Below are 15,463 nucleotides of genomic sequence, written 5' to 3'. Positions count from 1 at the left end.
GTCAAATTTTACATTACTAGATTATATATTTGACACAATTTATGTAGAAAGTATGCCAGCACACAAGCTCTCTATGAATTGACAATTTTATCACTCCTATGTAATTCCTTGTTCTTAGGTTTGTATAAGCATAACAGAGATAATAACTCTAGCATCAACAGTCTTTTATTAATTTATTTATGGTAAGCCATAATCTATGGTAAGAGAAAGAATGAAAAGTTTTATCTGTGCGATTAACTGATTTTTACTTTTTGTGCTTGCATTTGTGTTTCTTAAAAGGTTAATTCTTTAAAATAATATTATATAAATAATCTAAGTTACTCCTGTCATTGTTTATATCTTTTTCTTCACATTATGTGATTGTATTATTTTATTACATGATTGACAATTTGCTAACAAGGTATGATAAAACAAACAACTATGTACAGTTACTTTTGTTACAACTTTCCTGTTATTTTCTATTATATTTTGCTACAATTATAATTAAATAATGCTAAGAAATTAATTAACATTATGTCGAATTTTGTTAGTCTAGTTTACATTTTCTATTTGTTTTGGCCACAGTCTTATTTACGTGGTGTTAATGCTGGTTGCATTCTAAGTTGTTTTCTAATAACGTTATGCAATTTGTATGTTGATTTATACATTAAAAACACTACTAGTTGCTCGAATCAGCCTCTTATCTAACTTACTGTTAAATAAACCCTTGAGCATTTTACACAATGCCACACATCTCCAGACGATTGATAGAAATATATAAATGTTTTCATAAATACATATATGTCGTACGTGGTAAACACGCAGATTAATACAAATAGATAGATCAACCTCACATTGTTAATTCATAACTTTTTAAATGCTTTATTGTTTCAATTTTGTCCATTTGGTCATAGGCGTATTTAGAGAGGGGCTGGCTGAGCTATGTCCATCCCAGGATCCAAATAAAACTTCATAGAGACATGTCTGAGAGTACATATACACTTTTTTAAGGACTCAAGTCCTTCCCCTCCTGGAAAATAGTCTTTAAGTATACTAATATTTTGGTTAGGTTAGGTTAGGTTGTTTTGATGTCAAAAGATATGAGTCTTATCTGTGGTTATCATTCTGTGATACCTATAGTACATCCTCATGTGTTGCCTTGCTAGAGGCAATGGTCTTATGCCTCCGTACCCTGTATCTTCGCAGCCATATCCCACCCTTCAAACTGAAATACAGCCATGCAAACACAACTGCTTCGTAGTACAAATATGCATGGAACAGCTATACCTAAGCAAATGGCTTTTCTATGTATTATATTTTTATATATTTTGGTAAAATAAAAAATGTATGTTTTTCCTCTACAGCAATACAAAATGTCTGACGATATTGATATAGAGGAGCACGACATCCTGGACAACCCTCAGATCAAGGACATGCTGCCGCAGATCATCAGCATCAAGTCCGAGCCTCTGGATTTGGATGAAGAAGGTAACTTTTTTTGTTATGAAATGTCCTGACATGTTTTTGTTATAAGCTTTCTTTTTTTTACAAATGTAATGTGGTATCTATTGCCCAAGGACATAAAGAACACTGTGTCACCCATGATGCCCTTTATGCATTGCCATTCCTAAAGACGAAGGTGTTTTACCTCTGTACTCTGTAATTTCATTTCTATATCACACCATTCAAACTGGAGAAGAGATTGTTAGTGATGTGATTTAACAGCTCCATTGCTAGCAATATAGCCTATCAGGTCGACTTGGGGGAAAAGGGATTGTTAGCAATTGAGTTTGACAGCCCCATTGTTAACAAGCTCTATCAGGTCAACCTCCACATGGTTCCTCCTGGAAACCATTGTGAACAATTCTTGTTGAATTCGTCACGATGGGCTAACTGACCTGCTTCATCCTCACCTATCATCCTTCACTGGTGCCCGACTGGTATACCGTTAGCGCGGGTGGGGTTAGCACTTCATTATCATCCATTAAAAAAATTTCAGGTTGATTTCCATGCGATTCCCCCTGGAAACCATCTTGGTTAATTACTTCTGAATTCATCACTATGTGCCAACTGGCTTGTTTCACCTATTGTCACTTGCTGATGCCCCACCAGCATATACTGCTACAGCGCATGCAGGGTTATCATTGGTGGCTAGGAACAGCATGCATGAGAAAAAGGAAATAAAGTTTACCTGGAAACTTCTTCCAGTTTTTCTCTTCATAAATTCTTCAATAAATTTATAAAATTAAATTCAGTAAATATACATATCCTTTTTAATGGATGACGACCCCACCTGCGCTAGAGGTATACTCTGTTGGGGCACCAGTGAGGGATGATAGGTCATAATGAAAAGGCAGGTCAGTTAGCTCATTGTGGTGAATATGTCTGTAATTTTGCACAATGGTTTCCAGGATGGGTCACATGGAAGTCGACCTGGTTGGGTATATTGCTAGCAATAGGGCCCTTAATCACCTTTACTAAGAATCCCCCCCCCCTCATTACACAGATTTAAAGACATACAGCATATTTTTTATGCGTTGGAGTATCCAGTTTTTTTTTTATATAACTTAGAATGGCAAACAAGCTGATGGCTCACCTGATGGAAAGTGGTAACCATCGCCTATAGACATGAGCAGTACCGTGGACATAACAGAGTGCAGTAACATATTGTTTCACCCATAATACCCCCATGCGTTGCCATTCCTGAGGACTCAGGTGTTATTCCTCTTTCTCTGAAACACAGCTATGCAAACTCAACTTCTTTACGGTCATCATTAATGACCATAGCTGCTGGCCATACTGCATGGCAGCACCGCCCTTGACGACAAGTGCCGCTCACATTAGCTCTATGTACATAGAACTAACTAGCATAGAAAATTGTTTTTTTTTCCGTTTTGTGTATAAATTTACAAAGACATATGAGATTAGTTATAATTTTTAATATTTCAGATTCAAAACCTTTATTTATTGACCTTATTCCATAATAACGATGCTGCAAAACAGCCTGTCCTTTTAACACGAAGGCATCTTCCAGCATATTCTTTTCATCATCATCATCATACCAGCCCTAACGGTCTATTCTTGATCACAAACCTCATCTCTGTGGGGTTTTTCCAGTAGTTTCCACGCTTGGCAGGTGGATTGGCAACCACAGTTAGGTTTTATTGATTTTTTAAGAGGATGCTACTGCCCATCCCTTGCTCTTGGGAAGTCGCTTCTTACGACATCCACGGGAAAGGAATGGGTGGCCTATTCTATGCCGGGACCATATGGGCACACTTAGTACTTAGTCTATGTCGGGACTACACTGCGACCTATTACATAATAACTACGCCGCCTGCGCTGCTACAACAGCCTGTCCTTTTGACATGAAGGTTTCTTCTAGCATATTCCTTTTTTCTTATCCCTTAATTGTTAATATAAATATATGTAAATTAAGTTGTTAACTATAACAGTGTGCTGAATAAATAAATTTCGTATTCCAGAATTCGATGAATATGACAACTCCCATTACGAGTACACTGAAGATGACGGGACTCCAAATCCAGATCTAGAAGAATCCACAGAACTGATCTACCACAGCAACAACAAGATTATTTTGGGATCGAAACCAGCTGCACCGGTAAGCAATATACATTCCCAGGTTAGGATACTGCTAGAAGACTGGAGAGAAAGATTGGAAAGCAGCGATTGTTACTGCAAAGAATGCCAAATACTTTTCGCCACCAGGAATGGCATTGATTCCCATAATATGGCCAGCCACTCGTTTCTAATTCCTTTAGAGGAGGAAATAATGACTAACACAGCTAGAAAGTCCACAACTCAGACACAAGGCAACATATATACAGCTAGAAAAAGTACAAGCTTCGTATCAATGAATGTTGCTCGCAAAAGCACTCAGCCACTTTTTAACGTGGCTAAGAAAACTACAGCGCGAAAAAGCACTGTCACACCCAAAAGTACAACAAACACGGCCAGAAAAAGTACCAGTGCAATGGCCAGAAATGTAACATCTGATATTGTTAAAAAGGTGGACATTGTAGGAATTACTAGTACTAAATATTGTAATCATTGCAACAAACATTTCTCGGACAACACACTTCTTATAACACATCTATACGAACTATTAACATCTAATTCCAATACAGACGATGCTAAAAATAATGATAAAGGAGAAGACGTACCAAAGACGTCGAGAATCCCGTATCAATGCTACAGGTGTTCTGTATGCTCGTGTTATTATCGAAACCTTAAAAAATATCAGGCGCATATGAAAATGAATCACAATCAAGTCACATTAACAAACGAAAAAACAGTGCCTTACGTACCAAAATGTCTCTTATGCGGTACAACATTCAAACACTTCCCGAGTTACAACAAACACATAAAACATATGCACTTTAGAATTTTTAGAAGCAAAATTGATAGAGCCAACACAAAAATTCTGTGTACCGTTTGCAAAGAGACTTTCGCCAATGTTAAGACGGCGAGACGCCACAGAGCACTGCTGCACCCGGAATTTATTAACAAAAATATATTAAAGACTATTAAAGGGAAATGTGCGAAAACATCACAAACTATATCTACTGACTGTGATGAATTTGTTAAGAAAACTCCTACCAGCAAAACCACTGATAGTGTAAACTACAAGTTCCCTATACCAAAATCAGTCCTGTTCAAATGTAACGAATGCCAAACTCACTTTATGAGCTGCGCCTCTTCCGTGGGCCACGTGAATTGGTGCCGCCAAGGCTTAGGGAATAAAGCGCCCAATGTAGCTTGCAGCAAATGCAAGCGCCTATTTAAATCCGCTGACATCGATGCCCATTACAAACAGCACACCTTTACTGATAAGCTAAGAATTTATATAATACATGACCACATGCATTCGAGAGTCGCATGTCGATGTCCCAAATGCAATTTGTATTTCGACGAAAAGAAATTTCTCAGTCACTTCAAAGCGGGCTGTATCAAGTCGAAACCAGTCCTCTGTACGGTCTGCAATCTTAATTTTCACAAAAACAGTATAATATACCACCGAAAGATACACCATATTAGAAAATTCATCCGTGCTGACTTCATTTTAGTCGAATTCATAGATAATACTCTGAAGAGTTTGAAGAGAAAATTGGACACAGTCGAAGCGAGTCCTAAACTTTTAAAGAAGGAAGGAACAAATTCTAAGTTTCCAAAAGAATACTACGGCCCAAAAGTTCTTCTGTATTGCAGTATTTGTGAAACCTATTTTAGAACAGTGACAACTCATAGAAACAAACATTACCACTTGCAAGGGGGATGCAGGGAATCAACCAAGTTTCATTGCGTGTACTGTGCTTTGACTTTTAGGACTATTACTTCTTTGCATATACATCTGAATGTTCACAAGACACCAAATGTTAAATTAAGCGACTTTACGTTTCTCAGTCTCAGAGATAAAAAGCCAATTGTTCCTCCATTACCTGATCTTCCTTTCTGCGAAACGTGCAAAGTTTTCACTGTAAAGAAAAAAGCACATGAATGTAATAGAGTGAATATTAAAAAATGCAACATATGCCGCAAGTTCTATGATGAATTGACATATAATATTCATTTAACTTACCATAAATACAAAATAAAGAGTAATAAAGATGTAGCAGGTAAAATGCCCACACTAATGGAGAAATACCAATCGTTAACGACTACATGGAACATTTTGTACACGTGCGAATCATGCAACACGACGACTGATTCGTACGACAAAGTAATAGAACATTGTCAGAATCATTTCAGTAATCTAGAACATTATGATGTAACGATAAAGAATTGCAACATTTGTGGTCTCAACTTCGACATGCCGTGTTACTTGAGGCACCTCGAGGTGCATAAAGGTTACCAAAGCATAAATCGAGAGTCGTTCAAGATTTTGACATTCGATTACAGTAAATTATTTTCAACGAAATGGTTGGAATTGTTCCAAAATATTTCCACAATACAGACGCAACAGATCTTAGCCAAGAGTATATACGTGGCAATTGATGTGAAGATGCGACTTTTGGCAGACGGTTTTCCCGAGTTGACCATTTATAAATGTAAAAAATGCAATATCTTCGTTGATCCCGACATCGTTTCGGACCATGTGCATAGCAATTCGTGCTGTAATTCTGAACAGTACGAATGCTCTACCTGCTACATACCTTTCACAACATTATTAGGCCAAAAGAAACACGAGAAACTGCATAATACTTGGGGAGAGGATAAATCTTTTAGGGTTGTCGGATTTAACGAGATTCAAGATGAAGAATTCAATGAAATTTTAAAAATGAATAAGGACGAATCGAAAGATAACACCAGGAATGAATATCCGGATTATTACGAGGATGCCGAAGTGCAGAATGAATCTGATGAGAAATTCAAAATTAAAAAGAAGTATAAATTATACAAATGCATTAAATGTAATATAACATTATTGAGTAATATAAAATTGAAAGGTCACGTGTGTGTAAATGTAAAAGATACAAAAGTTTGCGATATATGTAACCACGTTTATCCTAGAGGACGGATTAGGAAACATTTAAAATATCATAGTATGCATCCGAAATTCACTAAAGGCAACATTGTAACAGTTTTATTCGATCCTGATAAAAAGAATGCAATAGTTCTTCAACGGAATACACAAACGTCAGCACGGGATGAAAAGGGTAATTCTATTGCGAACAGTTCCGACAATGTTTTTAATGTATACCAGTGCAGATGCGGGTTGCATTTTACTTCGGAACAGAGTTTGGGCATTCATATAGATGTGTGCTCCCCAGAAGTTGTTATACCTAAAGAGAATTGCAGCAAATGTGGACTTTTGTTCCCGACTCAATCGTTAGTGAGCCACTTGTGCAGTCACCACAGCAAAGGAGAAAGCACAATAGTGGTGAAGCAATTTGTGACATTCTACAAGTGCGGTCTATGCAAATTACTATTCAGTCACATGCCAACTCTCACCAAGCATCTAAAGTCTTGCGATTCCTCGCCGATATCGGAAAGATGCACCATCTGTAATATGGATTTCCACAGACAAGTAATCACTGCGCATAAAGCAAAACACCGTAGAGTAAAGAATATAGAGAAGAGACCAATTGAAATTATAACAATCAGTAAAAACGGTAATGTTATTAATACTGAAGTAGTCGATTTACAAACATCGAGCGGTAATGATGAGATATGGAAAACCAATGTTGAAAGCAAAGTTGTTAAGTCGTCCAGAACATTATATAAATGCGCCAGATGCGACATTCACTACATGACTGAGAAGTCTCTCAGATACCATATAGATATGAAACATGCCATACAAGGAGTTGCAAAGTGTCCTATCTGCGATCTTACATTTACAAGGCATTCAATAAACAGGCATACATACACTCACCATATTTTACTAAGATGTAGACTCGAAGATTTTAATGTGATTAGCAAATCGACTGTAGAGCCACGTGTTTCTTTCAAAGAGGAGATAGATTCTGACAGAGATACGACCTTAGACGATGAAGATGACAGTAAGACATATATTCCCAAAAGAAAGGTTAAAAATAAGCAAGCACCAAAGGCGACGTCCATAGACTTGAACAGTTACAATGAAAATCTCTACAAGTGTTCAATTTGTTCTGTATGCTTCTTGGTACAGAGTTCATTGATGAAACATCAGTCTAAAAACGTACACACAATTAGGTCAGAACAATGCTCAATGTGTGGTTGTTATTTCACAATAAAGTCGTTGATACGACATAAGTATATACACCATGAGAAATTACAGATCATGGAATTTTACGTTCACGGCGATGGGACTAGCCCTAAAATCGTTACAACCAAATACAAATCCAAAATAGATAAAGATGCATGCAACAGTTCTAAAATATCTGGTACGGATTATGATGATTCATTAGATAGTAAATCTAATGCTGAAATGGATAACACTTCAAATATTTCTATAACCGACACGAAAAATATGGAGATAACGAAAAAAATAATAGATCAATCCATGGAAACGGATGCAAACTACTACAGTAATAAACTTTACAAATGTTTAGTGTGTTCCTTGTGTTTTTTGAGGCCGACCACGCTGTCGAGGCATGAATATGTCAACAAACACGAACAGTCGAGAGAAGAATGCACGACGTGCGGCTATTATTTCACAAAAAACTCATTGATGCGACATCAGTACGTGCACCATGAGAAATTACTTATTAAAGAATTTGACATTGTTACCAATAGTGAAGATTCTAAATCCAATTCAATATTAAAAGACAAAGAAACGGCCAATGATTCTGAAATATCTAATAATGATGACAAGGAACCGGTAGAAATGTCGAATGCTTCAGATGATGAGAGTACTGAGAAACGTGCGATGACACAGTACAAGTTGTCACAGTCGGTCCTTTCGAAGCTAGATGTGTGGAGGTATAACAAAAATTTATATAAATGTAGCGTGTGCTCAGTGCACTTCCTCAAAGAGCACACTTGTCTGAACCATCTCAAAACATCCGACCATAAATCAGTAACGGTGGATTGCGGTACGTGCGGCCTCAACTTCAGTAATTACAGTCTTCCCCGACATATCTACATCCATCACGAGAAACTAAACTTGAAACGTGAAGACTTTGTTATTTTCAACATAACTTTGAATGTTTTAGACGATGTAATAAAAGAAGTTGCACAACCCAATACTGAAGACCAAAATGTATCCGATAAAGTCTCAAAGGAAAACCTAGTATCACAAAGTAACACTGCAGACACTGTAGACAAAGACAAGAGTGTAGTTTCAAATAAACCCTCAGCATCGACTAGAAAATATAAAATAGAGTTATTCAAGTGCGGAGATTGTAATGTTTTCTTTTTAACGCGGAAATACTGCTGCCAACATGTATACGACCATACGCCGCTGCTTGCGAAAGACTATATTGAATGCAAACTATGCGGTTTTCAATTTAAAACAGTTTCTCTCTATTTGCATATGAAGAAACATCATAACACTGATTTTAATTTAAAAGACATATTAATAGAAGAGTACCGTCAAGATCTGAAGAATGGTGAGCCGCAAATAGAAATCTATTACGCCGATGATAGAGATCAATCTGGATTGGTTAGCACTACAGCCGAGATTAGTGACGCTGCGACTGAAATTAAAAATGCAGAAACACCAAATACAATAGAACAAGTTAATACGAATGTAGACGTAGAAAATGATAAAAATGACAGCGCCAGTGTTAACGACGATTCAAATTTTAATCAATTAGCTGTAATAGATAGTGATTCCAATATAAATAAATTATCAAATGTAAATATTAACACAGATGATAATAGTAATCCAAGTGGACTTATAGACAATAATAATGTAGAAGTAATTAATGAAATAGCAACCTCGACACCACAACCAAAACAAACAGAGAAAGACAGCGATATTAGAAAACAGGTTACAGACAAATGTGAAGATGCAGATAAAGGATTAGAAAATAACATTGTAAAAATTGAAAATGATATAATACAATGTAATTACTGTACAGAGACATTCAAAAATCAAAGAGCCAGAGAGTTCCACGAGAGCTTGGACCATTTAGACGAGCCGCAGAACTGTCAGATATGTGGGAAAAGTTTGAACTTGTCCATTTTGAATGAACTACACTTGAGCATAAAGGAGGGCATGTTCACGTGTTGTATTTGTAATGAAAAGTATAATGTCAATGAAATGAGCGATCACAGTGCGACACATCAGGTATTAGACAAAGACATTTGATTATAACACGTCTTGTTTATTACTGGGGAAAGGGAAATGGGAATGTTCAGTTGATATAGAAGGTCGTATTACAAGAAAATACGTAAGTATTACATGATGATGATGATGATTACAAGAAAATAGCTAAATTTGAGATAGATACTGTTGATCCCAAAGGTTGACTGGTAGAGTATGCTACTAGCATTAATTCCGCCTTTCGAGCCATATTTTGTTTGATCATTAAAGTTATTTAAATTAAATGAACAGATCTAGACATCCTACTATCTTATTACAAAAGTATGCCTAAAATCTGTCTGGGTCTAAGTAAGAAAAAGTATATGTCTTTAAAAATAAAAGGGGTTTAAAGTAAAAAAAAAAAAAAGATTTAGTTGTTGCGAAACATTTGTAAGGACACGATGAGGTCGATTCTGAAGCGCCATTTGTCTAAACTTATAAATAAAATTTAAAAATGGAGAACATTTCGAGATAGGTTTAGCGAAATGGCGTCGTGGAATCGGCCCCAAAGTTATCGTAACACTTCTATCACAGTTCTATCTCCAAAATTTTAAATTTGAATTTCATATTGCAGTAAAATTATTAGCTATTCTTTGGGCCAATATTTGGCACATATCTACTTTAATTATTACACTGTATTGTCTCTATCTTTCAAATATAGACTTTAGTGTAAAAGAAAGAGGCAAAACAACGTTAAATAGCTAAAATTTTTTATGAAAACGGGGGTATTTTTTGTAAATTGCATAATAACTTTAATTCTTGATAATCCATAACCATAAGTCTTGCTACACTATCGAATTAACTTGAAGAAATAGTAGCTCAGGATGGACTTCGGTCTTTAAGCTGTTTAGAAAATAGTTGAAATATTGAAATTGAAAATTGGACATTGCAAATTGTATTTCCCTTTAATTTTATTGATGAATTATGATGATTAAGTATTTGTCCTACCTCAGTTTGTGAGTAGAATGTACTTAGCTGTTAATATTTATTACTTTACAAAAGTATAAGGCGTAGGTGATACATACCAATACTCTATCTATTGAAGTCACAATATCTATATAATAACGGATACATTAGATATCAGTTATTAAATACTATATACAGAACTGAATTCCATCGAAATATCCGGCTAGTGTGGGCGATATCGAAATGGAGTTATGTCTTTGTTTTTCCCTCGCCAATATCCAACTCAATATATAGGTATTGGAGTCGATATCCACGTTTGCTGAGAATAAATATGTACGTAGGACCGACGCTTCCGTGAATTCAGTAATTACTGTGCTACACTGCCAGCCCGCGTCCTGTTTAAAGTTAGGGCTCGCAAGTGACAGATACTGCATTGAGAGCTTACAGCTCGCTCACTTGTAGCGTAAAAGAATATGTGACAACCCTCCCAATTTTATTGTGAATAATTTTAGTATATAAGTATAATTTATATTGATAAGTTCAAAAGCTGAAGTTGTCTATTCCAGAAATACTTTTTTTTTTGTATTAGATACTCAGTGCTTCTTATTAGTAATATATCTGTTAAGGCATACATATTTTTATATCTAATATCTAAGGGACCTTTTTATGCAAAACAGACGTACCTAATAAGGTTTTTTAAGGGTTGACAACGCGCGCTTGACATCCCTTATCTTACAGGCGTCCATAGATTACGCTAACCCTGTTTACTATCAGACGGGCCGATTGCTTGTTCGCCACTAAAGTAGTTTAAAAAAAAAAGGTGTTACAAATACGACTATGAACTTGTTCAATTTATAATGATTTGTAAATATTACTTTAATTGTATGAAATATATATATATTTTTTAAGTTACTGCTGATTTTAAAAATTTTGCTGCGATTAGTGATTACTCTGTGGTTGCGAATGTATCGTATTTTGTATTAGTTTACATTTGTCACTTGTGGTGTTTTTGACGTTTTGTAAATGTCAAAATTGGCGGGAAGTGCATGTAGTAAATGAGGTTGATTATGTAATACATCATTTTTTTCCTTTATTCATATATGTCGTGAGTTTAAAAATTGGATAAAATCGTACTTTTTTTTTATTTATTCAGACTAATTAGTGAGCGACCATCCTAAAAGTTACATGAAAATCATAGACAATGGTACCGGTTCTGAAACGTCGTTTTCAAAATCTAACCTAAACCTAGTATTTTAATACGATAGTTTCGCGAAATTACTGTTGTCTTGAACCATCGTTAACTAAGTTTATAATAATTTTAATTTAAATATTAAATTGAAATTTTAAATTTAGAGATAGGAATAGAGAATTGGCGCTTCAGAATCGACGCAAATGTGCAAAAAAAAAATAGACGCAAGTCATGTGGTATACAAATATACCAGACTTCTTATTCTCGCTTCATTACTAGTGACTAAAGTAAGAAGTAGGGATATATATATATATATATATATATATATATATATATATATATATATATATATATATATATATATATATATTGGCCCACTAACATATATGAAAAATGGAAATTAATGAAGATATCTGACCGGTATAGGCGATATCGTAATGAGATGATGTTTTTCTCCGCCATCAGTGTCCAGAGGAACCCAATATATAGATATCGGTACGATACCGGTATTACCATACCTATCCATAAGTGTACATTAATATGGACCGTTTATTTTGAAAGTGTGTAAGTCCATTTTCTTTTGTTTTGGGAAAATTAAAGGTTACTATATTTGTTGATTTAAAAATACAGGCAAATCATACGAGGTCTGGCATTGTTTCTATTGTTTTATCAACATTTAATTTGTTTATATAAATTTGTTTTTGGCTAATTAGACTACGAAAACACATATTTATGTGCTGTAAATGGACTTACACCACTTTCAGAATAAACGGTCCATATATAAAAATTATATCTAAAATTTTCTAGTAAAACCTAACATTTACAAACTTAATAGTAAAAGTCCGAAATGTTATGTATTTATATTTAGTTATGAATCCGATTTGGGGCTTTTACTGTAACATTTATATATACACAACACTATAAATAACATATGGTAAATAAATTGAAAATGGATTAAAAGGATGTATCCAAAGCCGTAAACCTATCAAATAAAAAATAAAAAAAAAAAAATTATACACAGCTATTGTTCTAGTTCTAAGAAACGATAGAAATCTTGTAACTGGCTGTCGCATGTTGTTGATGCGCTGATTTATTGTTGTGACATTTTTTTTTCTTTTTGTAAATTAAAGACCTGTAATGGAGGCCAGTAACTGTTGAGAGTTTTATGCATTTATTTTATAATAAAACAAGTGAAAAATTATGTTGTTTTAATATTTTTTATTCTCACATTTGCTTACATCGTTAAAAATATAAACATTTGTATTTTTTAATAATTGTTTTATAACTTCAAACTACTTCAAAGAGGTTCTCGATTCGGTTTTTTTTTTTTAATGTTTGTAACCTCATGACTTCGTCACTTGTAAACCGATTTGGAAAAAATCTTTTTTTTTTAATCTTAAAGAATATTATATTCTTTTGGTCAGGCACCTCTGTCCCATTCGTGTTTCAACCGTGAAGCAGTTGTGTTTGCATGGCTGTGTTTCGGTTTGAAGGGTGGGATATGGCGTGAATTTACTGGGTACAGAGGAATAACACCTGAGTCCTCAGGAATGGTAATGCATGGGCAGGCGGACACGATGACGAAAAAAAATGGCCGCACGGAAAACTTTTCAATAGATGGCGATACTAGTCGCAATTTACTATTAATGCTTCCGTAAGTCTTAGAAAACAAACAAAATCATTTATAAAATATGTATACTTTTATTTTAAAAATCTCCTAAAAACGTAAAAAGGAATAAAATAAATTCTTAAACCAAAATTCATTAATTATATTAAAATTCAAAAATTGGTTTATTTCTACCAGGAAACTATTGTGCTTTGATCTAATTGAGATTGTTTAGTTAACACTTTCGTGCTACAAGTTTGTACACATCGTTTCACAGATGGCGCTGTTTCTATTTAGTGCACTACGAAATCTGTTTTACCCGTTCACCTGAAATTTCTAGATACAGCGTTGCCAGATTGGGTACTTTTGTCGCAATTATGGATAAAAATTAATTGTTCGTGAAACAAAAAAGCTTGGTAAAAAATGAGTCAAAAAGCTTTGTAGAAGTTAATTTTTTTTTTTAATTTACATTTATGGTATCTGTAAATCAAACAGCGTTATATAATTAGTATAGTATTTTGTTGTCGTTCTATTTGTGGTTACATGGCAAAATGTAGAGGAATTGATACAAATATGTGCTTGAGTACAATGAAGCAAGTTCTATAGGTTTGAAGAAAAAATATTTAACATTTGAGTAACAATTAATTATTTTAATGGCAACCCTGCGGCTAGAGATCTACCTACATTGTGTTGGCATGTTATTGTGATTAATAAGCGACTACGTGTATTTCTGTTGTTCGATTTTAATTGTGACCTAGTTTGTTCTAACTGGACTCTGACAAGTACAAATCAGATGACAATGCAATATTAATATGACATAGAAACTTCGTAATTAAACGATGCAACCTCAGTGAGTTTGGGCTCATTTAATTCGTCTTGACAAGTACTTTGATACTGGATGGTAACAAGGATCTGATGTTGTAGCTGGAAGGTGGCCATAGGAACTCCGCAATTAAACGATGCAACCCCATCGAGTTTGGGCTCGTTTAATTCGTCTTGACGAGTACTTTGATACTAGATGGTAACCAGGGTCCGATGATGGAGCTGCAAGGTGGCCATAGGAACTCTGTAATTAAACGACGCAACCCCATTGTGTTTGGTCTCATTTAATTCTTCTTGAAGAGTAATTTGATACTAGATGGTAAACAGTCTGATGATGGAGTTGTAAAGTGGCTATAGGAACTCCGTAATTAAACGACCCAACCTCATCGAGTTTGGGCTCGTTTAACTCGTCTTGACAAGTACTTTCATACTAGATGGTAACCAGCGTCTGATGATGGAGTTGCAAGGTGCCCATAGGATCTTCGTAATGAAACGACGCAATCTCATCGAGTTTGAGCTACTACTACCTTGACACTCAGACACCAGATATTGAGTGTGTCTGTGTTTCTGAGTGTCTAGGGATTGTGTGTCTAAGTGTCAAGTGTCTGAGAGTCTAGTGTCTGAGAGTCTAGTGTCTGAGTGTCTAATGTCCGAGTGTCTAGTGTCTGAGTGACTAGTATTCGAGTGTCTAGTGTCTGAGAGTCAAGTGTCTGAAAATCTAGTGTCGGAGTGTCTAGTGTCTGTGTGTCTGAGCGTGTGTGTCTAGTGTCTAAGTGTCTAGGTGTCCGAGCATCTGAGTGTCTAGTGTCTGAGTGTCTCGAGACTATGTCTGAGTGTTTAGAAACCGTGTGTCAGACACTGTCTAGTATCAAAGTATCCTGTGTCAAGGTGTCTAGTGTCTGAGTGTCTAGTGACTAAGTGTCAAGTGTATCGATATCCGGTGTATGAGTGTCTAAATATCTAGTGCTTGAGTGTCTAGTGGCTGTGTGTCTGAGTGTCTGCGTGTCTGAGTGTCTAGTGTCTGAGTGTCTGATTGTCAAGTGTCTGAGAGTTTAGTGTCTGAGAGTCTAGTGTCTGAGTGACTAGTGTCCGAGTGTCTAGTGTCCGAGTGTCTAGTGTCTGAGTTTCTAGTGTCTGTGAGTCTGAGTGTCTGCGTGTCTGAGTGTCTAGTGTCTGAGTGTCTGCGTATCTGAGCGTCAAGTGTCTGAGTATC

The 15,463-nt window shown here is 35.5% G+C and overlaps 1 protein-coding gene across 3 annotated transcripts; it reads left to right on the top strand.

The window, feature by feature from the left end:
* Nucleotides 1-73: 73 nt before the first annotated feature.
* LOC113519535 (zinc finger protein Xfin-like) lies at nucleotides 74-13,023 on the top strand. Of its 3 annotated transcripts, none has more exons than XM_052892384.1 (3): nucleotides 74-182; nucleotides 1,344-1,467; nucleotides 3,465-13,023. In XM_052892384.1, exons 1-3 carry the CDS (start codon nucleotides 180-182, stop codon nucleotides 9,731-9,733), a joined length of 6,396 nt encoding a protein of 2,131 aa, XP_052748344.1. In that variant the 5' UTR covers nucleotides 74-179; the 3' UTR covers nucleotides 9,734-13,023. The 3 variants fall into 3 exon arrangements, with proteins under 3 accessions (XP_052748344.1, XP_026760448.1, XP_026760447.1); XM_026904647.3 differs by lacking the exon at nucleotides 74-182 and adding an exon at nucleotides 189-279; XM_026904646.3 differs by lacking the exon at nucleotides 74-182 and adding an exon at nucleotides 215-400.
* Nucleotides 13,024-15,463: the final 2,440 nt, after the last annotated feature.

Source organism: Galleria mellonella, unplaced genomic scaffold, assembly GCF_026898425.1.
Source record: "Galleria mellonella isolate WM207_F2 unplaced genomic scaffold, CSIRO_AGI_GalMel_v1 utg158, whole genome shotgun sequence".
NCBI classification, from domain to species: domain Eukaryota; kingdom Metazoa; phylum Arthropoda; class Insecta; order Lepidoptera; family Pyralidae; genus Galleria; species Galleria mellonella.
The sequence above is the reverse complement of the archived record's forward strand: the minus strand, read 5'-3'. Positions and strand labels throughout refer to the sequence as shown.

Excerpts from the sequence above, each read along its gene's own strand:
- LOC113519535 (XM_052892384.1), top strand. Across the intron at positions 1,468-3,464 it reads TCTGGATTTGGATGAAGAAG|AATTCGATGAATATGACAAC; the intron begins GTAACTTTTTTT and ends TTCGTATTCCAG.